Consider the following 27,952-nt stretch of genomic DNA (forward strand, 5'->3'; position numbering starts at 1 on the left):
GACATTAAATGTACTTATTTGTATGTATAGTTACCAGTTTAATGTAAACAAATAGTTAATTTCTTCAGTTCAAGAGCGACATCTGTAAAAATTGTAAATAGTTCCACAAGGTTAAACTAGGACACAGAAATCTGTATGTTGTGCTGCCTTCGTAACCATGAAGGCTAATGTTGCTTCTCTCCTGAGCAGAAAACAAGCTTTTAGGTGTTAAAATCTATGGGTACGACCACATGCTATCCTTGTACTGACATTACCAAGGAATGAATTCAATTTTGTGGCCATGTCTTGAATATAAAGTTTCTGAAGCTGTAATAAATGCACAGAAAAGGAATAGTTGGCGGGAAGTACAGTCTTCAGACTCATTAATGTATGTGCCAACTGTTCAGGGACAATAACTCAGAAATGTCTACAACTGGTGTCTGGTGACTTTCTCTTGGGCAAGGAAAATGTGGAAAAGTAACATCATTTCCGTGTGACCCATCTTGCACGATGAAAGTTCTGCTCTAAATGTTCTCTAATTCAGTGTAAATTTTTTGTGTTTGGAAATGCCGTGGGTGGAAATTATGATATTAATTTTATTTTGTAACATTTTATTAAAATTTATATGACTCGCACATATGTAAAACTGTCTTACCAGCTGTATAGGAAATGAGCAAGAAAAAGAAGATGGAATCCAGTCTCCAGTAATGATCTTAAAGGCATGAGAGAGTGAAAGCAAGGCACTGTTAGGGAGTCCCTTCTGTGTGGAATCTGCATGTCCTCCCCGCGGTTGGATGGGCATTCGAAAGACATGCATAAATGGGCGTGCCTTCGTTGAAGGTTGGACATCAAGCTGGCACCTCGGCGTTTGTGAAAATCTACTGCCAATCATTAGCATACCGGAGTTCCGCTGTGGCGACCCCTAACCGGTAAAAGCCGAAAGACAAATAACAACATACTATCCTGAGACTTATACCAAGAACAAAAAAGTTGATAAGCTTATGGAAGGAATAGTTCTCAATCTTCAGAAACTCCAAAAAATATATTGCATTAATTGTAAGTTAATTTCAAACATTATTGGTGGACGAAGATTAAATGCTCGAGCTTCAACTGCCCGAAGTTCAACTCACTAACGACTGGAGTTCCTTCATAGGAAGTCACTGTCAGTGAATTATGCAAGACATGATTCTCTTTTTGCGACCATGGAGTTGGTATATATAAGTTCAAGGGGCAGTTTCCCCCCTGCAAAAATGCTTAAAATATTGTTTTTTTTTGTCAAGATTTATTCAGTAAATGCAGTTTGGGGATTCTGATCCTCAATGGATTCACTTTTGACCACTCCTAGTGGAAACAGTTCCAAAAGAAGTATCCTCAGCAGAAAAATCCTCCTGAATTTGTTCACATTCAGAGTACTTGTCACATCACCACTGTCATCCTCACCCGGTTCAGTTAAGACCATCCATGGAGGTGGAAAACTGGTCTTTATTTTCTTTAAAGAGGTAAACTGGCATTACTACGAAGGAGATTCTGACAAAAACACAAAATAGACTCAACTAGCCTTTCCTAATCCGATATAAAATATGAAGTCTGAGTCAGCTGTTTTTAAGATTTTGAACACCAAAACAGTATTGCACAGCACCCACAGTAAAAAATAAATGCGAATGGACGTTAAAAACTTATTTTAATATACCTTTGAAGAAGTCCCGTTTAAAGGTGCTATCCCAAATAGAACCAAGACGCTATCCTCCAAAAAAAGGAATCCAATCTGGTGGTCCTCTGCCATAAACAAACTGTACAACAGAAGGAAGAAACTGTTGCAAAAGAGAGTAAAATCTCATGAGTGGAGGAGCTCCTGGTCAGCCTCAGTAAGAAGCTGAGATCCCTTATAAGATCCTCCAAAGCTAGCTACGAAAACAAAATCACCACTAAATCCAAGGAAAACCACAAAGCATTCTATAGCTATGTCAAGAATCTAAATGGCAACACCCAGATCTGCTCTGAGTTACAGCACAAAGGCACGAAAATTACAGAGCCAACTGATATTGCCAACATCCTGGCAGATAGGTTCAGTGCTAACTTTACCCCCCCTCTCACCCCCTAAAGGGCCCATATCTATACAGGAAGAATGCAGAGTCACTGTAATCACAACTACACAGGTAAAAGCTGCACTCTCTAGAGCCAAAAACACAGCATCCATGGGACCGGACAACATCCCAGGCTGCATTTTACATGAACTTCAGAACGAACTGGCTCCCCACTTAAGCACCATGTTCAATAATAGCCTCGCATCGGGCTTTTTGCCCACTGAATGGCGCACAGCAACAATTATTCCACTCCACAAAGGGAGAGCCACCACTGATGCCCACTGAATGGCGCACAGCAACAATTATTCCACTCCACAAAGGGGGAGCCACCACTGATCCCTGGAACTATCGACCTATTAGCCTGACGAGCCTGGCCATAGAACGTATCATGGAACTCATAAACGAAGACATTAGTAACCTCCAAACTCTGGATCCCACCCAGTTCAGGTTTGTAAACGGCAGATAATGCCTCCAGAACCTGATTGACTTCTTTGAGGCAGTCACCAAAGCCGTGGATGAGGGTAAGGTGGTTCACACGGCCTATTCTGACCTTGCCAATGCTTTCGACACCATCCCCCATTCTGAAATTATAGCTAAACTCACTAAACTAGGTATAAATCCCTACGTCACAAGATGGGTTGCCAACTGGCTCACTGACAGAACCCACACTGTAAAAGTTGCAGACTCCAAATCTGACCTCAAAGCAGTGACAAGTGGAGTACCACAGGGTTCTGTCCTGGGACCTCTCCTGTTTGGTATCTCCTTCTCTGAAGTACAGGCTAACACAGAAGGCCTCTGGCTAATGAGGTTCACAGATGACTGCAAACTAGGAGCCATAGTCAAGTCCCCAAATGATGTGGACATCCTACAGAAGGGCCTCACTGAGACAGATGCCTGGTGTCAGAGCCATGGCCTCAAGCTCAGTGCCAAAAAGTGCAGTGTCATCCCCTTTGGTAAAAACTCTATACCATGAACTACCACATAGGCAGCAATCTACTTAACACCGAATGCATGATAAGAGACCTTGGGACCCAGGTGGACAGTAGTTTGTCCTTTGATAGTCACATCGCCACAGTAGTCAGGAAATCCTTCTACGTGGCACACCTCATCATAAAAGGGTTTTCATCCAGGAAAAAAGAGGTCAATTTTCCCCTCTACTCAACACTCATTAGACCCATTATAGAGTAAACACCCCCTTTTGGAATGTACCTCACAAGACATCTGCAGCAGCTGGAAAGGCCACAGAAGTACCTCACAAAGAGGATTACTAGCCTCAAGCAAATGCCCTGCACTGACCGCCTCAAAAAACTCCAGCTTTACTCCGTAGCATATCGCCTACTCCGAGGTGATCTCTGCCTAACATACAAGGCTATGTCAAACCCAGATCTTTTGGACATGCTACACCTAAAGAAATCCCAATCCCTTTGAGCTACATGCTCTAGGGACCTAAACCTTGCCAGCACAATAAACAAGACATGCTGGAGGGATAGATTCCTGTCTCAGAGACTTCCTATACTCTGGAACAAGCTACTCATCTATGTCAAGCAAAGTTCTTCATTAGCACTCTTCAAGAAAAATCTTGGTGAGTGGATGGGAAATAGGAAATACACCCTCGGGATCACTTCTGTGTCTCTGCTCAACAGTGGCAAAGGAAAATAACTTTCTTGGGTGACGTAAGCCATGGAACCTTGTTAGCTAGGCTTACGTAGGCCCTTGGGCCGATAACCTAGTACCTACCTTTGAACCTATGAGGACGAAAGCGCTCAATCTATATGTGGTTCAATAAAATATGTTTTTAACATCCATTCACATTTATTTTTTACTGTGGTTGTCATACGATACTGTTTTGTGGTTCAAGTCTGCTTTTTCATGTGCTTTTTCTCTATCATAAATCATTGTCTTTTAAAGTGTTTTTAAGATTTGTCCTTGTATTTTTTTATCAGAAAAAAAAAACACTTCTAGAAAATTGGATTGTTTTCACTAGAATTATAATGTATTACTGTTCCTGAAATCTGAATCTATTCTCTGTCAACTGCCTAGCATGTGCTAGAACATTACCCTAACGTCTTCCTTACACAAACTGAAAGGGCAGACTTTTTTTCTTTATTTTTCCTTTTTTTAACATTAGCTACTACCAAAGTCAGGTCGAAAACAAATGCTCCCAGTTGTTTTTTGTTACCTAGTAACATAGAAAGTAGTTAGGAATGGCAGTTTTTCAATGCAAATTCTAAACACAAAATACTACCCTGAAGATAAGGAAATTATTGCGTTTATGCTCTCCTGCCCACAGTTTTCTGTATAGTAGGAAATATGAAAAAAACATATAAATTAGGCTTTATAAGCATTTTGAGGTGCATAATTCCTTTCTGTAAACTGACATCATGACATTCAGGTTTTGAACTTGACTACATTAAATATGATCACTCCTTTAGGCTATTTTAATGCCATTGAGTATAATAAGCCACAGATGTGGAACTTGGAAAGGAGACCAGGAAAAGGGCTGATGAAATATCAGGATACAGGAGCTGCAGCTGGTACTGACAGAGCACTATTGTTGAGAAGGGGTGTGTGTGTGTGTGTGTGTGTGTGTGTGTGTGTGTGTGTGTGTGTGTGTGTGTGTGTGTGTATGTGTGTGTATGTGTGTGTCTGTCTGTCAGCTTATATCTGTATGCCTTTATTAGTGAGTGTGTCACTGTAAGTATGATAAAGGAATAGTAAATACAGTGGAGGGGGGTTAGGGTAAAGGAGCCGTAGTTGGTACTGACAGGTACTGGGAGTTATCAGCAGTGACTCAGTTGAGTCACTACCAGTAGGTGTCACTGGGGAGGGACAGGTGAAGAGAGCACTAAATATAGGGGAATGAGTCAGGGTATAGAAACCTTAAGTGATGCTGAAAGGTACTGCTGTGTGAGCTCTCACCAGGCTCAGGTCATGGCCCAGTTACTTCCTGTAGGTATTCATGCAATGACAGCAGCCCTCTCATTGCCAACTCACCCTTTAAACATTTCTAATTATCTTACCATTGCTTAGTCTTTAACTTTTCACAGCTAACTAACTGCAGTTTAAACTCATCCTGAAACTGCAGCCTAGACTTGCAGTATTTCACAAATGTCAAATTAAGTTTTATTATATTTTGTTTGATTTAAACAGTATGCTGTTGTCATGTTATGTTTTAAATGTACTACCATATTGCATTCTAATTAACTATCCCTGTACTATTTTGTTTCCTACATTTTCCAACTACCTTTTCCATATCACATGGTAACTTTCAGGCTGTGGCTGAAACGGGACCACCACACTACCCCAGTTAAATAAATAAACTATAGATGGTGCTGATTGACACTACTGTGGAGAGCTGTCAGCAGGCTCACAGCTCTACAGGAATTACCAGATACAGAGGAGTGGCTCAGGGTTCAGGAACCATAGTTGGAGTAGGAAACTCTTAGTAGGCTCACAGCTCTGTCATTAACAGTGGGTGTCTTTGTGTGTGTTTTTACAGGGGGACACTAGATACAGGTAAGGGGGGGGTCAGGGTTCAGGAACCACAGCCAGTACTGACAGGATGCTGTTATGCTGTTGTGGGGAGCTCTAATCTGTGTCACAACCCTGTCACTACTTGTGCATGTCACTCCGAGTGTGGGTACAGGCAGACTAGATATGGTATAAGGGTGCAAAAGACATATATCCAGTACTGACAGGATACTGTTGTTGGCAGCTCTTAACAGATTTAAACCCTGTCACTGCCTGTGTATGCCAGTATTGAGTTTAGGTGCAGGTACACTAGATGCATGGAGGTATCAGGGTGCAGGAACCATCACTAGCACTGACAAGATACCATTGTAGGGAGTTATCAGTATTACAGCCCTGTCACTGCCTGTGGATGTCAGTATTGAGTTTACGTACAGGTACACTAGATACATGGAGGTATCAGGGTGCAGGAATCCCAGCGGGTACTGACAGGATGCTGTTGTGAGAAGTTCTGATCCATTTTACAGGCCTGTTACTACCGGTGTATGTCACCTTAAGTCTGGGTACAGCAATAGTACATATGGGGACATATCAGGGTGCAGGAACCATGGTTGGTACTGAGAGGTACTGCTATGGAGAAACTCTTATCAGTGTTAGATTTCTGTCACTACCTGTGCATTTCACTGGGGCTCATGGTACAGGAATATTAGCTATGGAGCTGCAATCTGAGTTCAGGAACCATTGCTGATAATGACAGGACAATATTGTGTGGAATGAATGCCCATAGTTTAATGAATTCATTTTTTAATTTTTAATTCTTCAGGCTCAGAATACAATTAAACATATTGAAGGACTAGAGCGGCTGGAGCGCCTGACTATACTGCACCTACGAGACAACCAATTAGAAGATCTTTCTGGATTCTCTGAAAATATGAAGGCCCTTCAGTACCTTAACATCAGGTACAGTCAGACATTAAATTTAAGCACCTAAGAGCCATGTGCTATTGCTGTTCCCTTTTTGGGGGGGTTTAACTTCTAAGTTTACTTATTGCTTTGTCCAGTCATGTTTTTTCACATAAATACAAATCATATCCGATGGTTTTCATTCTGGCCTGCAATTTATAATGGCAGAATTTTATCTATATTGATGTTTTTTAGAGTTTTGTGTTTGTGTTTTTATTAATTTCCTTTGCTGTATTGTTCTTAGATTTCAGGACATGAATACAGTTGAATACAAACATAAGCTTATAACTCTCTTTATACCAAAGCACAGTGTCCAAGAGCAGTGATTTTATACTAATTTCAGAACTTAGAATGATACATTAGACTCAGCATTGTGGTTTTGATTGCTACAGTGCTAAAAACTTTTGACTCCTAATATACAACCGTAATAGTGAAAACAATTCCTTCACACTAGTTAGTAGTTTTTATGCTGCCTTGCATACAAATGCAAGCAACAATTTTATATGACAACAGGTGACACTCATCATCAGCCCATTCCCTCAGCAATGGGGCTTAGTTAAACTGTACCCTAAATCTGCAGTTCTCTAATATCACATTTAGTTCGTATCTCAGCTCTTACTGAATGATAAATCATATCCTACGTCAGCTAACTTTCTATCAGTGACAGCATTCAGGTGATTGCAGTGAATGGGGCTTCAAGATGACAAGCTGCCCAAAATAATTGTAGAGTTTGCAATTCACTGTGAAGTTCTACTAAATGAAGCACGTCAGTCAGCAGGACACTTTTATTGTCTTACTATTCCTATGGAGCGTGGCTTGGTGTACTGCAATATTGAAGTTGAATTTGTTATAGTCTCTATAAAAGACATTTTTCTGATGAGCAGTAAAACTGTTCTGTAGATTGTTAGGTTGGAGCAAAACAATTTAATGCACAAACATGTCTCTCCACTGTAGTCTACAAACAGCAGTCAGTGCAGTATGTGCTGCAAGCAGACTGGTATATGATCAGCTACAACTACGGTTTGAAAATAGTGCAACACAAATATTACTTTATTTATTTTATTTTTATTTTACATTTGTTAACCGGGCTAGTCCCAACTGGATATATTTCCATTTTCAGTAGTGGCCCGGGGAGAAAAGCTCCAACATAGCACAAAATGAAATATCCAATTGTATGACAAATAAAATAATAAGTATTTGAAATAAAGAAGAAGGTTATTAAAAAGTACAATACTAAAAAGGTGAGTATAAAGTTATATCAGTCATGTAATTGTATGATACGTAAAGATACACTACAGTTCATTGTAGTTAACATAAATGCTTGTGGTTATATAAGTTTTACAATGACCAGATTTTAGCATACAGAGGAGTATGTAGAGTATGATTATGTATCCATAGGCAGTAAGAAGATAAAAATAGGATAGGTAGTAGATTAATCTGGGTTAGTGCAGGGGCATAACCAGAGTGATTTTAGGTGACTTTTGAGTTTTTGCTTAAAGAGTGACAGTGAAGGTAGTAGTGTTAGGTTGATAGGTAGAAGGTTCCAATGTTTCCCAGCAGTATTGGAGAATAGGCTGTCACCTGACAAGTTACTGGACTTACTTATGCTAGCACGTAGTTTGCTTGAAGAGTATAGGGAATTTAGATTATTATAAGGGGTAATGAGGTTAGCAAGTATTGGAGTATTATTTGGTTGGTAAAATATTTTATGAGCAATGGTGAGTTGGGAATAAGTTGGCACGTTAGGGAGTTCAAGCCAGTCTAGCTGCTTTAGATTCAGACAGTGGTGTCTTCAAAATGCATTTCCAGTGGCAAATCTGGCAATATTGTTATAGGAGTTAGACAGTTTGAGAAGATTATTTTTCTTTAGATTAGTATAAATAGGAGAAGCATAGAGAAGAGTTGAGACTAAGTGAGAGTGGGCAATAGTGGTTCTAGCTATGGGAGTTAAGAAGGGTTTGATTCGATATAAGGAGCCCATTTTTCTGTTCACTGTTTGAATGGTGTTATTTATATGGTTATCGAAGTTGAGGTTGTTGTCAATTGTAACTCCTAATAGTTTGGTAGTAGGATCGGGAAAGATGAGGGTACCATTGTTAGATTTAATAGAGAAGTTTATGGGAGAGGACCTATTGGTAGGTGTGAAGAGTAGAAGCTTTCTTTTTGGTGTTTAAAAGGAGACAGCATTTCCGGAACCAGTCTTCTACTGAGTTGAATACTTTTTGAGTTAGAGAGTGTAGATCAGAAGTGGAGTTGGCAGAACATATAAGTGTGGAATCATCGGCATATTGAATACAGGTAGCTTAAGGGACTGCTACATGAAGGTCATTGATGAATAGTGAAAAAAGAAGAGGTCCTAAAATGGAGCCCTGGGGAACTCCAAGGGTGACTGGCAGGTGGGATGAAAGTTTATGTGTTTGCATAGCTGAGTGGTACTTGTACCCTTATCAACTCACCATTAACAAATATGTTGGTCCATTCTCCGACTATGTTCGTCCATCCTCAGACCAATGCTGTTTAATATCTTTATCAATAACTTTCACTCTGCTATTCCTAATGCCAAAGTCATCCAATATGCAGATGACTCTACACTTGTCTGATCTGCCTCTAACCTCCCTGAACTCCTTCAACTACTGAGATCTGGATGCACCAAAATCACCTTTCTGTCAATGCTAACAAATCTAAAATACCACTATTCACACCCTAAAAATCTTTCTCTTTTGATAAAAATTCCTTCCAAGTCCTTAGCAAAAGCAACTCTCCGATCAAAGTTGTTCCCTTTGCCAAACTACTTGGTGTAACTATAGATGAACACCTCAAGTTCGGCATCCATATTCAGCAAAATATAAGAAAACCCACCAAAAAACTAGGTATGCTATACAGGAATAACCACTTCTTCTCTACTTCTACCAGGCATACTCTGGCCTCCTCTTACCTCCTTCCTTCCCTTCTGTACAGCGTCCCGCTACTAACTAACCTATCCTATTCCATCACTTCCAAACTTGAAAGCTGTTCTAACAAAATTTCTAAATTTGCCACCAAAGCCAAACATTTCACTCATCACTGTGTTACCCTCCAATCCCTCAACTGGTTAGAATTCACAAATTACCTGGACTTCATCCAGCTCACTACAGCACGTAGACTAATATTTAATCCAACCCAATGCCCTGCTCTAACTAACATCCTTCCCCCATACATCCCAAATAGAACTCTCACATCTAAACACCAAAACGTAATTACTGTCCACAAACCTAAATGTCCTGCTGGACAACTTCTCCTCTCCTTCTGCTTAGGTAAGAAATGGAATTCTCTCCCGTCCACACTAAGGACAATGTCAAACACAAGCAACTTCATAACTCAGCGTTACACCTACCTCTACTCCAAATGGGAAATGTAACTGCATTCTCCCTACCTAGAACTCTTTAACAAAAGCCCCTGGGAGTGTATCCTCCTGAGTTCCTCAGCACCTTATAGCCGGCTATAACCTTCTTTAGCTAATTCCCATACGATCTCTCACACTCTGTAAATATTGTAAATCGCTTTTGACTTTAACTGTGTGAATTTGTTAAAATGTATCTGCACGATATTATTCCACTATGGGCAATATTGCTCACGCTTTGTGTGTATTTGTACTTGTATTTTTATTTTTATTGACTGCTGTTTTTACTGTAATTTGTTTCATGAAGCTTTTCTCCCCGGGCCTCCACTGAAAATGGGCTCTCTGGGCCCAGTGGACTTTCCTGGTAATCAAACTGGAAATAAATAAATAAATAACAATGACCCACTGTATTTCAGCAATTCTATAAGTATGTCCTATGCAAATAGACCCTCAGTATCAATTGTATATACTCTGGACATGCAACCAGTATATGCTGTTAAGGCTATATTGTTCTAGACTGCAGCTACATAAAGTGTAGCAGTTATAAAACAGGTACACTTTCCAATCAGTCCCTACATTTACCTGCCATTGCCCCAGACCCTGTGTCATACAATATGGGATTCATCCCACAGGAGTTATAATCAAGACAGCTAAGTTCTACATCCTGCAGCAAAGCACAACTGTGAGTCTAAAGTACAACAGTGATAAAAATAAAAACTAAAAATAAATAAATAAAAAGCTCACTATTTACCTGTTGTATTTACCACCTCAGCCAATACTCTTATGTCACTACTCTGCTTGAGTCAACACATAAGAGTTGCATCCAAGATGGGAACTTTTCTAGGTCCAAGCATCTGTATTTATGTTTTCTTTCTAAATAAAAGCTATGTTTCACTGACATTTCCTTCATATCTTCCCAGTCCACTCAGTATAGATGTACCAACCCACCACTTGCCTTCCATCACCTGCAGAAGGATTGTTCTCACTGGAACCAAGACTGTTCTCACCCCTTGACAGTCATCTGTATGCTGACAAAGTCATTATATTTTTCACCTGTTATTTTATGTGAAAGTTTGAAGAAATTACCATAACTTCATCTGGTCATAATGTTCTCAGTCCACATTTTCAGTATGGCACACAACAATCCTCACCTCATGACGTTTTATGCTGTCATTTTGTAGTTTCATTAGAAAATACCTTTTCACACAGCAGCTGTGAAATTACCTTTTAAGACAGAGTTAAACAATGAAATTTCAGACTTCATAATATAGACTCTAGAGATGAAAATTTAGTGAACATTTCCTATAACTTTAATAAAGTTCAACATTTCTAAATAAGCTCAACAAAATACCATCTGTGGGACATTGGCTCATTAACAGTTGCAATTTATGTGTACATTGTTATCCAAAAAGGTGATTTTAGATGGGAAACTTTATTTTGGATAGTCACTGTGAAGTCACGTTTTTTATTGCACAGTGACACTTAAGACTTCACTGTATATAGGTCTCTGATTTATATATTATGGGAATTTCAGGTGACATTTATACACTGGGGTAGATTTGGTAATAACATGGAGAACATTCTTGCACTCTGGCTGCTGGATTACCTATGGCAGTCCCAAGGCTGAGCCCATATGGCTGAGAATAAAGATATCATATGAGACAAGTGCTGTGCAGTTGTCTGGAGATCTGATCTATAAGTGGCAAAAAAAGACAAAATTATCAGATAGGCAGTGTTAGTAGAGTCATAAATATCTAGTGTTTTTTAGACTTGGAGGAGAATTGTTTGAAGAAATGTTCAAGTCAGTGCTAGTGTATGTACTAATGTACAAGCTCTGCCTTTGCGGAAAGTAAGTGTAGAGCTAGTGATGCCTTACTGCAGTGGGTGGATTATGGAACTTGGCATGGCTGCATTCTCTAAAAGAATATCTATTGAGTGGGTCTGATTGGAAGCAATGTGTGTGGGGGTGGTTCCTCTGCAGCCCAGATTTAAGATATGGAAGGACACCCTTGAAAGGCTTTATTATTGTGCCTACTAAATCTGTTAAATCATGAATATGAATGTTGATGTTCAACAAACACACTGCCTTACTGGCATTTGGGTAGTAGTGCCCTGCTACCTCCCCCCAACAGTGTATCAAAGCTCAGAGCTCCTCCTGTTGTCAGTCTGTAAGTATGAAGGACCAACCACCTGGCAGCACCAGGGCAGCCTTTCAAACTCACAGACAGGACCCATTCAGTTTTCTAGTGCCACAGTAAGAGAAGGGTGTCTTGGAAGACTACTCTTCTTCTCTGGCTTACTTCAACTACTGAACTGAGATAAGAAACCCTTTGGGGTTTTTATTCTTCCCTCTGCCTTTTTCTGTCTGTGCTTGAAATGTGTATTCAGCTGAATTGCTTGTTATTTCTTGTTGGGAAACTGTATGTGTGAAGGCTGTCAGCCTATCTAGATAGAATTTTGTAGAAAATTCTGTCATTTGTAAATATTAATGTAAGCCACATGCTTGTTCTCTTAAATGCAAGAAATTATGGTAAACGTTGAACTTCAAAAATGTAACCACATTGCACTCTGCTGGAGGAAAGCTGATAAGTCAAGCATTATATAACTGTTTGATCTCAAAACATGGAGCTGAGATGTCTGAATGAAGGAATTCTTCCTGTTGTTTTGAGACTAGAGTTAATGGCTATAATTTGCATGTATGATGCCTTTTATTGCTCTGGCTTCCTGACCAGCTGCAAGATCAAAAGGGCTGTTACACTCTGAATTTCTGTTAGCCTGGGAAACAGAGAATAATGAAGTAATCTGAAATGAGTCAGTGGTACTTTCTTATCAATTTAAGGACAGAGACAGAGAGAGAGATAGAATCAGAGCATTTTGCAGTTGTTTTCAGAAATGACAACATCACCAGCACTGCCTCGCTCTATATGTAAGTTTATTCTAGAACTGTGTTTGCTCTTAGATATAGATAGGAAATGGGAAGTCTTGTCTAGCTCTTTTCTGTATTGATGTCAGAACTTTTCTACTGTATTATTTTCAGCATTTATCTGTGATCTCTAAACTCTTGACTAGCACTGTGTAGTAAGATGTATTGTCTTGTGTTTTTATTATTTATTATTAAATATTTTTAAACCTTTCAACTCTGGCTGTTTTATGTAGAGATAATTTAAACTCTACAGACTTTTAATTGCTGGGACGTGTTCTGAGAGACTGCTTTCCAATCTATCTGCAAATATACAGAGCTGAGTATATATTTTTTGGTTTTAGAGTTAGTACAGTTAATTGTTGCTTAGACATCTGTTGAAACTATTGTCTCCCTGTTCTGAGACTGTTTTCCAATCTATCTGAAAATATCCAGAGCTGAGTATATTTATTTTGGTTGTAGAGTTTGTATTGTTAATTGTTGCTTAGATCTTTGTTGAAACTATTGTCTCTTTTCTGAGAGACTGCTTTCCAATCTATCTGCAAATATACAGAGCTGAGTATATTTATTTTGGTTTTAGAGTTTGTACTGTTAATTGTTGCTTAGATCTCTGTTGAAACTATTGTCTCTCTGTTCTGAGAGACTGCTTTCCAATCTATCTGCAAATATACAGAGCTGAGTATATTTTTTGTTTTAGAGTTTGTACTGTTAATTGTTGCTTAGATCTCTGTTGAAACTGTTGTCTCCCTGTTCTGAGAGACTGCTTTCCAATCTATCTGCAAATATACAGAGCTGAGTATATTTTTTGGTTTTAGAGTTTGTACTGTTAATTGTTGCTTAGATCTCTGTTGAAACTGTTGTCTCCCTGTTCTGAGAGACTGCTTTCCAATCTATCTGCAAATATACAGAGCTGAGTATATTTTTTTGGTTTTAGAGTTTGTACTGTTAATTGTTGCTTAGATCTCTGTTGAAACTGTTGTCTCCCTGTTCTGAGAGACTGCTTTCCAATCTATCTGCAGAATATACAGAGCTGAGTATATTTTTTTGGTTTTAGAGTTTGTACTGTTAATTGTTGCTTAGATCTCTGTTGAAACTGTTGTCCCCTGTTCTGAGAGACTGCTTTCCAATCTATCTGCAAATATACAGAGCTGAGTATATATTTTTGGTTTTAGAGTTTGTACTGTTAATTGTTGCTTAGATCTCTGTTGAAACTGTTGTCTCCCTGTTCTGAGAGACTGCTTTCCAATCTATCTGCAGAATATACAGAGCTGAGTATATTTTTTGGTTTTAGAGTTTGTACTGTTAATTGTTGCTTAGATCTCTGTTGAAACTGTTGTCTCCCTGTTCTGAGAGACTGCTTTCCAATCTATCTGCAAATATACAGAGCTGAGTATATTTTTTTGGTTTTAGAGTTTGTACTGTTAATTGTTGCTTAGATCTCTGTTGAAACTGTTGTCTCCCTGTTCTGAGAGACTGCTTTCCAATCTATCTGCAAATATACAGAGCTGAGTATATTTTTTGGTTTTAGAGTTTGTACTGTTAATTGTTGCTTAGATCTCTGTTGAAACTATTGTCTCCCTGTTCTGAGAGACTGCTTTCCAATCTATCTGCAAATATACAGAGCTGAGTATATTTATTTTGGTTTTAGAGTTTGTACTGTTAATTGTTGCTTAGATCTCTGTTGAAACTATTGTCTCCCTGTTCTGAGAGACTGCTTTCCAATCTATCTGCAAATATACAGAGCTGAGTATCTGTTTTTGGTTTTAGAGTTTGTACTGTTAATTGTTGCTTAGATCTCTGTTGAAACTATTGTCTCCCTGTTCTGAGAGACTGCTTTCCAATCTATCTGCAAATATACAGAGCTGAGTATATTTTTTGGTTTTAGAGTTTGTACTGTTAATTGTTGCTTAGATCTCTGTTGAAACTGTTGTCTCCCTGTTCTGAGAGACTGCTTTCCAATCTATCTGCAAATATACAGAGCTGAGTATATTTTTGGTTTTAGAGTTTGTACTGTTAATTGTTGCTTAGATCTCTGTTGAAACTGTTGTCTCCCTGTTCTGAGAGACTGCTTTCCAATCTATCTGCAAATATACAGAGCTGAGTATATTTTTTGGTTTTAGAGTTTGTACTGTTAATTGTTGCTTAGATCTCTGTTGAAACTGTTGTCTCCCTGTTCTGAGAGACTGCTTTCCAATCTATCTGCAGATATACAGAGCTGAGTATATAATTTTTGGTTTTAGAGTTTGTACTGTTAATTGTTGCTTAGATCTCTGTTGAAACTATTGTCTCCCTGTTCTGAGAGACTGCTTTCCAATCTATCTGCAAATATACAGAGCTGAGTATATTTTTGGTTTTAGAGTTTGTACTGTTAGTTGTTGCTTAGATCTCTGTTGAAACTGTTGTCTCCCTGTTCTGAGAGACTGCTTTCCAATCTATCTGCAAATATACAGAGCTGAGTATATTTTTTGGTTTTAGAGTTTGTACTGTTAATTGTTGCTTAGATCTCTGTTGAAACTGTTGTCTCCCTGTTCTGAGAGACTGCTTTCCAATCTATCTGCAGAATATACAGAGCTGAGTATATTTTTTGGTTTTAGAGTTTGTACTGTTAATTGTTGCTTAGATCTCTGTTGAAACTGTTGTCTCCCTGTTCTGAGAGACTGCTTTCCAATCTATCTGCAGAATATACAGAGCTGAGTATATTTTTTTGGTTTTAGAGTTTGTACTGTTAATTGTTGCTTAGATCTCTGTTGAAACTGTTGTCCCCTGTTCTGAGAGACTGCTTTCCAATCTATCTGCAAATATACAGAGCTGAGTATATTTTTTGGTTTTAGAGTTTGTACTGTTAATTGTTGCTTAGATCTCTGTTGAAACTGTTGTCTCCCTGTTCTGAGAGACTGCTTTCCAATCTATCTGCAAATATACAGGGCTGAGTATATTTTTGGTTTTAGAGTTTGTACTGTTAATTGTTGCTTAGATCTCTGTTGAAACTGTTGTCTCCCTGTTCTGAGAGACTGCTTTCCAAACTATCTGCAAATATACAGGGCTGGGTATATTTTTGGTTTTAGAGTTTGTACTGTTAATTGTTGCTTAGATCTCTGTTGAAACTGCTGTCTCCCTGTTCTGAGAGACTGCTTTCCAATCTATCTGCAAATATACAGAGCTGAGTATATTTTTTTGGTTTTAGAGTTTGTACTGTTAATTGTTGCTTAGATCTCTGTTGAAACTGTTGTCTCCCTGTTCTGAGAGACTGCTTTCCAATCTATCTGCAAATATACAGAGCTGAGTATATATTTTTGGTTTTAGAGTTTGTACTGTTAATTGTTGCTTAGATCTCTGTTGAAACTGTTGTCCCCTGTTCTGAGAGACTGCTTTCCAATCTATCTGCAAATATACAGAGCTGAGTATATATTTTTTGGTTTTAGAGTTTGTACTGTTAATTGTTGCTTAGATCTCTGTTGAAACTGTTGTCTCCCTGTTCTGAGAGACTGCTTTCCAATCTATCTGCAAATATACAGAGCTGAGTATATTTTTTTGGTTTTAGAGTTTGTACTGTTAATTGTTGCTTAGATCTCTGTTGAAACTGTTGTCTCCCTGTTCTGAGAGACTGCTTTCCAATCTATCTGCAGAATATACAGAGCTGAGTATATTTTTTGGTTTTAGAGTTTGTACTGTTAATTGTTGCTTAGATCTCTGTTGAAACTGTTGTCTCCCTGTTCTGAGAGACTGCTTTCCAATCTATCTGCAGAATATACAGAGCTGAGTATATTTTTTGGTTTTAGAGTTTGTACTGTTAATTGTTGCTTAGATCTCTGTTGAAACTGTTGTCTCCCTGTTCTGAGAGACTGCTTTCCAATCTATCTGCAGAATATACAGAGCTGAGTATATTTTTTGGTTTTAGAGTTTGTACTGTTAATTGTTGCTTAGATCTCTGTTGAAACTGTTGTCTCCCTGTTCTGAGAGACTGCTTTCCAATCTATCTGCAGAATATACAGAGCTGAGTATATATTTTTTGGTTTTAGAGTTTGTACTGTTAATTGTTGCTTAGATCTCTATTTAAACTGTTGTCTCCCTGTTCTGAGAGACCGCTTTCCAATCTATCTGCAGAATATACAGAGCTGAGTATATTTTTTTGGTTTTAGAGTTTGTACTGTTAATTGTTGCTTAGATCTCTGTTGAAACTGTTGTCTCCCTGTTCTGAGAGACTGCTTTCCAATCTATCTGCAGAATATACAGAGCTGAGTATATTTTTTGGTTTTAGAGTTTGTACTGTTAATTGTTGCTTAGATCTCTGTTGAAACTGTTGTCTCCCTGTTCTGAGAGACTGCTTTCCAATCTATCTGCAGAATATACAGAGCTGAGTATATTTTTTTGGTTTTAGAGTTTGTACTGTTAATTGTTGCTTAGATCTCTGTTGAAACTGTTGTCTCCCTGTTCTGAGAGACTGCTTTCCAATCTATCTGCAGAATATACAGAGCTGAGTATATTTTTTGGTTTTAGAGTTTGTACTGTTAATTGTTGCTTAGATCTCTGTTGAAACTGTTGTCTCCCTGTTCTGAGAGACTGCTTTCCAATCTATCTGCAGAATATACAGAGCTGAGTATATTTTTTTGGTTTTAGAGTTTGTACTGTTAATTGTTGCTTAGATCTCTGTTGAAACTGTTGTCTCCCTGTTCTGAGAGACTGCTTTCCAATCTATCTGCAGAATATACAGAGCTGAGTATATTTTTTTGGTTTTAGAGTTTGTACTGTTAATTGTTGCTTAGATCTCTGTTGAAACTGTTGTCTCCCTGTTCTGAGAGACTGCTTTCCAATCTATCTGCAGAATATACAGAGCTGAGTATATTTTTTGGTTTTAGAGTTTGTACTGTTAATTGTTGCTTAGATCTCTGTTGAAACTGTTGTCTCCCTGTTCTGAGAGACTGCTTTCCAATCTATCTGCAAATATACAGAGCTGAGTATATTTTTTGGTTTTAGAGTTTGTACTGTTAATTGTTGCTAAGATCTCTGTTGAAACTGTTGTCTCCCTGTTCTGAGAGACTGCTTTCCAATCTATCTGCAAATATACAGAGCTGAGTATATTTTTGGTTTTAGAGTTTGTACTGTTAATTGTTGCTTAGATCTCTGTTGAAACTGTTGTCTCCCTATTCTGAGAGACTGCTTTCCCATCTATCTGCAAATATACAGAGCTAAGTATATTTTTTGTTTTAGATTTTGTACTGTTAATTGTTGCTTAGATCTCTGTTGAAACTGTTGTCTCCCTGTTCAGAGAGACTGCATTCCAATCTATTTGCAAATATACAAAGCTGAGTATATTTTTTGGTTTTAGAGTTTGTACTGTTAATTGTTGCTTAGATCTCTGTTGAAACTGTTGTCTCCCTGTTCTGAGAGACTGCTTTCCAATCTATTTGCAAATATACAGAGCTGAGTATATTTTTTGGTTTTAGAGTTTGTACTGTTAATTGTTGCTTAGATCTCTGTTGAAACTGTTGTCTCCCTGTTCTGAGAGACTGCTTTCCAATCTATCTGCAAATATACAGAGCTGAGTATATATTTTTTGGTTTTAGAGTTTGTACTGTTAATTGTTGCTTAGATCTCTGTTGAAACTGTTGTCTCGCTGTTCTGAGAGAGTGCTTTCCAATCTATCTGCAAATATACAGAGCTGAGTATTTTTTTTGGTTTTAGAGTTTGTACTGTTAATTGTTGCTTAGATCTCTGTTGAAACTGTTGTCTCCCTGTTCTGAGAGACTGCTTTCCAATCTATCTGCAAAGATACAGAGCTGAGTATATTTTTTGGTTTTAGAGTTTGTACTGTTAATTGTTGCTTAGATCTCTGTTGAAACTGTTGTCTCCCTGTTCTGAGAGACTGCTTTCCAATCTATCTGCAAATATACAGAGCTGAGTATATATTTTTTGGTTTTAGAGTTTGTACTGTTAATTGTTGCTTAGATCTCTGTTGAAACTGTTGTCTCCCTGTTCTGAGAGACTGCTTTCCAATCTATCTGCAAATATACAGAGCTGAGTATATTTTTGGTTTTAGAGTTTGTACTGTTAATTGTTGCTTAGATCTCTGTTGAAACTGTTGTCTCCCTGTTCTGAGAGACTGCTTTCCAATCTATCTGCAAATATACAGAGCTGAGTATATTTTTGGTTTTAGAGTTTGTACTGTTAATTGTTGCTTAGATCTCTGTTGAAACTGTTGTCTCCCTGTTCTGAGAGACTGCTTTCCAATCTATCTGCAAATATACATAGCTGAGTATATTTTTTGGTTTTAGAGTTTGTACTGTTAATTGTTGCTTAGATCTCTGTTGAAACTGTTGTCTCACTGTTCTGAGAGACTGCTTTCCCATCCATCTGCGGAATATACAGTGCTGAGTATATTGTTTTGGTTTTAGAGTTTGTACTGTTAATTGTTGCTTAGATCTCTGTCGAAACTGCTGTCTCCTGTTCTGAGAGACTGGTTTCCAATCTATCTGCAAATATACATAGCTGAGTATATTGTTTTGGTTTTAGAGTTTGTACTGTTAATTGTTGCTTAGATCTCTGTTGAAACTGTTGTCTCCCTGTTCTGAGAGACTGCTTTCCAATCTATCTGCAAATATACAGAGCTGAGTATATTTTTGGTTTTAGAGTTTGTACTGTTAATTGTTGCTTAGATCTCTGTTGAAACTGTTGTCTCCCTGTTCTGAGAGACTGCTTTCCAATCTATCTGCAGAATATACAGAGCTGAGTATATTTTTTGGTTTTAGAGTTTGTACTGTTAATTGTTGCTTAGATCTCTGTTGAAACTGTTGTCTCCCTGTTCTGAGAGACTGCTTTCCAATCTATCTGCAGAATATACAGAGCTGAGTATATTTTTTGGTTTTAGAGTTTGTACTGTTAATTGTTGCTTAGATCTCTGTTGAAACTGTTGTCTCCCTGTTCTGAGAGACTGCTTTCCAATCTATCTGCAAATATACAGAGCTGAGTATATATTTTTTGGTTTTAGAGTTTGTACTGTTAATTGTTGCTTAGATCTCTGTTGAAACTGTTGTCTCCCTGTTCTGAGAGACCGCTTTCCAATCTATCTGCAAATATACAGAGCTGAGTATATTTTTTGGTTTTAGAGTTTGTACTGTTAATTGTTGCTTAGATCTCTGTTGAAACTGTTGTCTCCCTGTTCTGAGAGACTGCTTTCCAATCTATCTGCAGAATATACAGAGCTGAGTATATTTTTTGGTTTTAGAGTTTGTACTGTTAATTGTTGCTTAGATCTCTGTTGAAACTGTTGTCCCCTGTTCTGAGAGACTGCTTTCCAATCTATCTGCAGAATATACAGAGCTGAGTATATTTTTTGGTTTTAGAGTTTGTACTGTTAATTGTTGCTTAGATCTCTGTTGAAACTGTTGTCTCCCTGTTCTGAGAGATTGCTTTCCAATCTATCTGCAGAATATACAGAGCTGAGTATATTTTTTTGGTTTTAGAGTTTGTACTGTTAATTGTTGCTTAGATCTCTGTTGAAACTGTTGTCTCCCTGTTCTGAGAGACTGCTTTCCAATCTATCTGCAGAATATACAGAGCTGAGTATATTTTTTGGTTTTAGAGTTTGTACTGTTAATTGTTGCTTAGATCTCTGTTGAAACTGTTGTCTCCCTGTTCTGAGAGACTGCTTTTCAATCTATCTGCAGAATATACAGAGCTGAGTATATTTTTTTTGGTTTTAGAGTTTGTACTGTTAATTGTTGCTTAGATCTCTGTTGAAACTGTTGTCTCCCTGTTCTGAGAGACTGCTTTCCAATCTATCTGCAAATATACAGAGCTGAGTATATATTTTTGGTTTTAGAGTTTGTACTGTTAATTGTTGCTTAGATCTCTGTTGAAACTGTTGTCTCCCTGTTCTGAGAGATTGCTTTCCAATCTATCTGCAGAATATACAGAGCTGAGTATATTTTTTGGTTTTAGAGTTTGTACTGTTAATTGTTGCTTAGATCTCTGTTGAAACTGTTGTCTCCCTGTTCTGAGAGACTGCTTTCCAATCTATCTGCAGAATATACAGAGCTGAGTATATTTTTTTGGTTTTAGAGTTTGTACTGTTAATTGTTGCTTAGATCTCTGTTGAAACTGTTGTCTCCCTGTTCTGAGAGACTGCTTTCCAATCTATCTGCAAATATACAGAGCTGAGTATATTTTTGGTTTTAGAGTTTGTACTGTTAATTGTTGCTTAGATCTCTGTTGAAACTGTTGTCTCCCTGTTCTGAGAGACTGCTTTCCAATCTATCTGCAGAATATACAGAGCTGAGTATATTTTTTGGTTTTAGAGTTTGTACTGTTAATTGTTGCTTAGATCTCTGTTGAAACTGTTGTCTCCCTGTTCTGAGAGACTGCTTTCCAATCTATCTGCAAATATACAGAGCTGAGTATATTTTTGGTTTTAGAGTTTGTACTGTTAATTGTTGCTTAGATCTCTGTTGAAACTGTTGTCTCCCTGTTCTGAGAGACTGCTTTCCAATCTATCTGCAGAATATACAGAGCTGAGTATATTTTTTTGGTTTTAGAGTTTGTACTGTTAATTGTTGCTTAGATCTCTGTTGAAACTGTTGTCTCCCTGTTCTGAGAGACTGCTTTTCAATCTATCTGCAGAATATACAGAGCTGAGTATATTTTTTGGTTTTAGAGTTTGTACTGTTAATTGTTGCTTAGATCTCTGTTGAAACTGTTGTCTCTCTTTTCTGAGAAACTGCTTTCCCATCCATCTGCGGAATATACAGAGCTGAGTATATTTTTTGGTTTTAGAGTTTGTACTGTTAATTGTTGCTTAGATCTCTGTTGAAACTGTTGTCTCCCTGTTCTGAGAGATTGCTTTCCAATCTATCTGCAGAATATACAGAGCTGAGTATATTTTTTGGTTTTAGAGTTTGTACTGTTAATTGTTGCTTAGATCTCTGTTGAAACTGTTGTCTCCCTGTTCTGAGAGACTGCTTTCCAATCTATCTGCAAATATACAGAGCTGAGTATATTTTATGGTTTTACAGTTTGTACTATTAATTGTTGCTTAGATCTCTGTTGAAACTGCTGTCTCCTGTTCTGAGAGACTGCTTTCCAATCTATCTGCAAATATACAGAGCTGAGTATATTTTTTGGTTTTAGAGTTTGTACTGTTAATTGTTGCTTAGATCTCTGTTGAAACTGTTGTCCCCTGTTCTGAGAGACTGCTTTCCAATCTATCTGCAGAATATACAGAGCTGAGTATATTTTTTGGTTTTAGAGTTTGTACTGTTAATTGTTGCTTAGATCTCTGTTGAAACTGTTGTCTCCCTGTTCTGAGAGACTGCTTTCCAATCTATCTGCAAATATACAGAGCTGAGTATATATTTTTTGGTTTTAGAGTTTGTACTGTTAATTGTTGCTTAGATCTCTGTTGAAACTGTTGTCTCCCTGTTCTGAGAGACTGCTTTCCAATCTATCTGCAGAATATACAGAGCTGAGTATATTTTTTGGTTTTAGAGTTTGTACTGTTAATTGTTGCTTAGATCTCTGTTGAAACTGTTGTCTCCCTGTTCTGAGAGACTGCTTTCCAATCTATCTGCAAATATACAGAGCTGAGTATATTTTTTTGGTTTTAGAGTTTGTACTGTTAATTGTTGCTTAGATCTCTGTTGAAACTGTTGTCTCCCTGTTCTGAGAGACTGCTTTCCAATCTATCTGCAGAATATACAGAGCTGAGTATATTTTTTGGTTTTAGAGTTTGTACTGTTAATTGTTGCTTAGATCTCTGTTGAAACTGTTGTCTCCCTGTTCTGAGAGACTGCTTTCCAATCTATCTGCAGAATATACAGAGCTGAGTATATTTTTTTGGTTTTAGAGTTTGTACTGTTAATTGTTGCTTAGATCTCTGTTGAAACTGTTGTCTCCCTGTTCTGAGAGACTGCTTTCCAATCTATCTGCTAATATACAGAGCTGAGTATATATTTTTGGTTTTAGAGTTTGTACTGTTAATTGTTGCTTAGATCTCTGTTGAAACTGTTGTCTCCCTGTTCTGAGAGACTGCTTTCCAATCTATCTGCAAATATACAGAGCTGAGTATATTTTTTGGTTTTAGAGTTTGTACTGTTAATTGTTGCTTAGATCTCTGTTGAAACTGTTGTCTCCCTGTTCTGAGAGACTGCTTTCCAATCTATCTGCAAATATACAGAGCTGAGTATATTTTTGGTTTTAGAGTTTGTACTGTTAATTGTTGCTTAGATCTCTGTTGAAACTGTTGTCTCCCTGTTCTGACAGACTGCTTTCCAATCTATCTGCAAATATACAGAGCTGAGTATATTTTTGGTTTTAGAGTTTGTACTGTTAATTGTTGCTTAGATCTCTGTTGAAACTGTTGTCTCCCTGTTCTGAGAGACTGCTTTCCAATCTATCTGCAAATATACAGAGCTGAGTATAATTTTTGGTTTTAGAGTTTGTACTGTTAATTGTTGCTTAGATCTCTGTTGAAACTGTTGTCTCCCTGTTCTGAGAGACTGCTTTCCAATCTATCTGCAGAATATACAGAGCTGAGTATATTTTTTGGTTTTAGAGTTTGTACTGTTAATTGTTGCTTAGATCTCTGTTGAAACTGTTGTCTCCCTGTTCTGAGAGACTGCTTTCCAATCTATCTGCAGAATATACAGAGCTGAGTATATTTTTTTGGTTTTAGAGTTTGTACTGTTAATTGTTGCTTAGATCTCTGTTGAAACTGTTGTCTCCCTGTTCTGAGAGACTGCTTTCCAATCTATCTGCAGAATATACAGAGCTGAGTATATTTTTTGGTTTTAGAGTTTGTACTGTTAATTGTTGCTTAGATCTCTGTTGAAACTGTTGTCTCCCTGTTCTGAGAGACTGCTTTCCAATCTATCTGCAGAATATACAGAGCTGAGTATATTTTTTGGTTTTAGAGTTTGTACTGTTAATTGTTGCTTAGATCTCTGTTGAAACTGTTGTCTCCCTGTTCTGAGAGACTGCTTTCCAATCTATCTGCAGAATATACAGAGCTGAGTATATTTTTTTGGTTTTAGAGTTTGTACTGTTAATTGTTGCTTAGATCTCTGTTGAAACTGTTGTCTCCCTGTTCTGAGAGACTGCTTTCCAATCTATCTGCAGAATATACAGAGCTGAGTATATTTTTTGGTTTTAGAGTTTGTACTGTTAATTGTTGCTTAGATCTCTGTTGAAACTGTTGTCTCCCTGTTCTGAGAGACTGCTTTCCAATCTATCTGCAAATATACAGAGCTGAGTATATTGTTTTGGTTTTAGAGTTTGTACTGTTAATTGTTGCTTAGATCTCTGTTGAAACTGTTGTCTCCCTGTTCTGAGAGACTGCTTTCCAATCTATCTGCAAATATACAGAGCTGAGTATATTTTTTGGTTTTAGAGTTTGTACTGTTAATTGTTGCTTAGATCTCTGTTGAAACTGTTGTCTCCCTGTTCTGAGAGACTGCTTTCCAATCTATCTGCAAATATACAGAGCTGAGTATATATTTTTTGGTTTTAGAGTTTGTACTGTTAATTGTTGCTTAGATCTCTGTTGAAACTGTTGTCTCCCTGTTCTGAGAGACTGCTTTCCAATCTATCTGCAAATATACAGAGCTGAGTATATATTTTTGGTTTTAGAGTTTGTACTGTTAATTGTTGCTTAGATCTCTGTTGAAACTGTTGTCTCCCTGTTCTGAGAGACTGCTTTCCAATCTATCTGCAAATATACAGAGCTGAGTATATTTTTTGGTTTTAGAGTTTGTACTGTTAATTGTTGCTTAGATCTCTGTTGAAACTGTTGTCTCCCTGTTCTGAGAGACTGCTTTCCAATCTATCTGCAAATATACAGAGCTCAGTATATTTTTTGGTTTTAGAGTTTGTACTGTTAATTGTTGCTTAGATCTCTGTTGAAACTGTTGTCTCCCTGTTCTGATAGACTGCTTTCCAATCTATCTGCAAATATACAGAGCTGAGTATATTTTTGGTTTTAGAGTTTGTACTGTTAATTGTTGCTTAGATCTCTGTTGAAACTGTTGTCTCCCTGTTCTGAGAGACTGCTTTCCAATCTATCTGCAAATATACAGAGCTGAGTATATTATTTTGGTTTTAGAGTTTGTACTGTTAACTGTTGCTTAGATTACTGTTGAAACTGTTGTCTCCCTGTTCTGAGAGACTGCTTTCCAATCTATCTGCAAATATACAGAGCTGAGTATATTTTTTTGTTTTAGAGTTTGTACTGTTAATTGTTGCTTAGATCTCTGTTGAAACTGTTGTCTCTTGTTCTGAGAGATTGCTTTCCAATCTATCTGCAAATATACAGAGCTGAGTATATATTTTTGGTTTTAGAGTTTGTACTGTTAATTGTTGCTTAGATCTCTGTTGAAACTGTTGTCTCCCTGTTCTGAGAGACTGCTTTCCAATCTATCTGCAAATATACAGAGCTGAGTATATTTTTTGGTTTTAGAGTTTGTACTGTTAATTGTTGCTTAGATCTCTGTTGAAACTGTTGTCTCCCTGTTCTGAGAGACTGCTTTCCAATCTATCTGCAAATATACAGAGCTGAGTATATATATTTTTGGTTTTAGAGTTTGTACTGTTAATTGTTTCTTAGATCTCTGTTGAAACTGTTGTCTCCCTGTTCTGAGAGACTGCTTTCCAATCTATCTGCAAATATACAGAGCTGAGTATATTTTTTGGTTTTAGAGTTTGTACTATTAATTGTTGCTTAGATCTCTGTTGAAACTGTTGTCCCCTGTTCTGAGAGACTGCTTTCCAATCTATCTGCAGAATATACAGAGCTGAGTATATTTTTTGGTTTTAGAGTTTGTACTGTTAATTGTTGCTTAGATCTCTGTTGAAACTGCTGTCTCCTGTTCTGAGAGACTGCTTTCCAATCTATCTGCAAATATACAGAGCTGAGTATATTTTTTGGTTTTAGAGTTTGTACTGTTAATTGTTGCTTAGATCTCTGTTGAAACTGTTGTCTCCCTGTTCTGAGAGACTGCTTTCCAATCTATCTGCAAATATACAGAGCTGAGTATATTTTTGGTTTTAGAGTTTGTACTGTTAATTGTTGCTTAGATCTCTGTTGAAACTGTTGTCTCCCTGTTCTGAGAGACTGCTTTCCAATCTATCTGCAAATATACAGAGCTGAGTATATTTTTTTGGTTTTAGAGTTTGTACTGTTAATTGTTGCTTAGATCTCTGTTGAAACTGTTGTCTCCCTGTTCTGAGAGACTGCTTTCCAATCTATCTGCAGAATATACAGAGCTGAGTATATTTTTTGGTTTTAGAGTTTGTACTGTTAATTGTTGCTTAGATCTCTGTTGAAACTGTTGTCTCCCTGTTCTGAGAGACTGCTTTCCAATCTATCTGCAAATATACAGAGCTGAGTATATTTTTGGTTTTAGAGTTTGTACTGTTAATTGTTGCTTAGATCTCTGTTGAAACTGTTGTCTCCCTGTTCTGAGAGACTGCTTTCCAATCTATCTGCAAATATACAGAGCTGAGTATATTTTTTGGTTTTAGAGTTTGTACTGTTAATTGTTGCTTAGATCTCTGTTGAAACTGTTGTCTCCCTGTTCTGAGAGACTGCTTTCCAATCTATCTGCAGAATATACAGAGCTGAGTATATTTTTTGGTTTTAGAGTTTGTACTGTTAATTGTTGCTTAGATCTCTGTTGAAACTGTTGTCTCCCTGTTCTGAGAGACTGCTTTCCAATCTATCTGCAGAATATACAGAGCTGAGTATATTTTTTGGTTTTAGAGTTTGTACTGTTAATTGTTGCTTAGCTCTCTGTTGAAACTGTTGTCTCCCTGTTCTGAGAGACTGGTTTCCAATCTATCTGCAAATATACAGAGCTGAGTATATTTTTTGGTTTTAGAGTTTGTACTGTTAATTGTTGCTTAGATCTCTGTTGAAACTGTTGTCCCCTGTTCTGAGAGACTGCTTTCCAATCTATCTGCAAATATACAGAGCTGAGTATATTTTTGGTTTTAGAGTTTGTACTGTTAATTGTTGCTTAGATCTCTGTTGAAACTGTTGTCTCCCTGTTCTGAGAGACTGCTTTCCAATGTATCTGCAAATATACAGAGCTGAGTATATTTTTGGTTTTAGAGTTTGTACTGTTAATTGTTGCTTAGATCTCTGTTGAAACTGTTGTCTCCCTGTTCTGAGAGACTGCTTTCCAATCTATCTGCAGAATATACAGAGCTGAGTATATTTTTTTGGTTTTAGAGTTTGTACTGTTAATTGTTGCTTAGATCTCTGTTGAAACTGTTGTCTCCCTGTTCTGAGAGACTGCTTTCCAATCTATCTGCAGAATATACAGAGCTGAGTATATTTTTTTGGTTTTAGAGTTTGTACTGTTAATTGTTGCTTAGATCTCTGTTGAAACTGTTGTCCCCTGTTCTGAGAGACTGCTTTCCAATCTATCTGCAGAATATACAGAGCTGAGTATTAATTTTTGGTTTTAGAGTTTGTACTGTTAATTGTTGCTTAGATCTCTGTTGAAACTGTTGTCTCCCTGTTCTGAGAGACTGCTTTCCAATCTATCTGCAGAATATACAGAGCTGAGTATATTTTTTGGTTTTAGAGTTTGTACTGTTAATTGTTGCTTAGATCTCTGTTGAAACTGTTGTCTCCCTGTTCTGAGAGACTGCTTTCCAATCTATCTGCAGAATATACAGAGCTGAGTATATTTTTTTGGTTTTAGAGTTTGTACTGTTAATTGTTGCTTAGATCTCTGTTGAAACTGTTGTCTCCCTGTTCTGAGAGACTGCTTTCCAATCTATCTGCAGAATATACAGAGCTGAGTATATTTTTTGGTTTTAGAGTTTGTACTGTTAATTGTTGCTTAGATCTCTGTTGAAACTGTTGTCTCCCTGTTCTGAGAGACTGCTTTCCAATCTATCTGCAGAATATACAGAGCTGAGTATATTTTTTGGTTTTAGAGTTTGTACTGTTAATTGTTGCTTAGATCTCTGTTGAAACTATTGTCTCCCTGTTCTGAGAGACTGCTTTCCAGTTTATCTGCAAATATACACAGCTGAGTATATTTTTGGTTTTAGACTTTGTACTTTTAATTGTTGCTTAGATCTATGTTGAAACTATTGTCTCCCTGCTCTGAGAGACTGCTTTCCAATCTACTGTTAAGTTGCTAGATCCAAACTGTTTTC

General features: G+C 37.5%; 1 protein-coding gene across 1 annotated transcript in view; it reads left to right on the plus strand.

Moving 5' to 3' along the window:
- LRRC23 (leucine rich repeat containing 23) overlaps positions 1-27,952 on the plus strand; it is a 1,080,884-nt gene that overhangs the window by 610,285 nt on the left and 442,647 nt on the right. The window contains exon 6 of the mRNA XM_044079596.1: positions 6,355-6,491. Within this exon, the coding sequence (XP_043935531.1) occupies positions 6,355-6,491 (137 nt within the window). The remainder of the gene's footprint in view (positions 1-6,354; positions 6,492-27,952) is intronic.

This window comes from Protopterus annectens, chromosome 8.part0 (genome assembly GCF_019279795.1).
Source record: "Protopterus annectens isolate FY-2018-M chromosome 8.part0, PAN1.0, whole genome shotgun sequence".
Classification (NCBI taxonomy): domain Eukaryota; kingdom Metazoa; phylum Chordata; order Ceratodontiformes; family Protopteridae; genus Protopterus; species Protopterus annectens.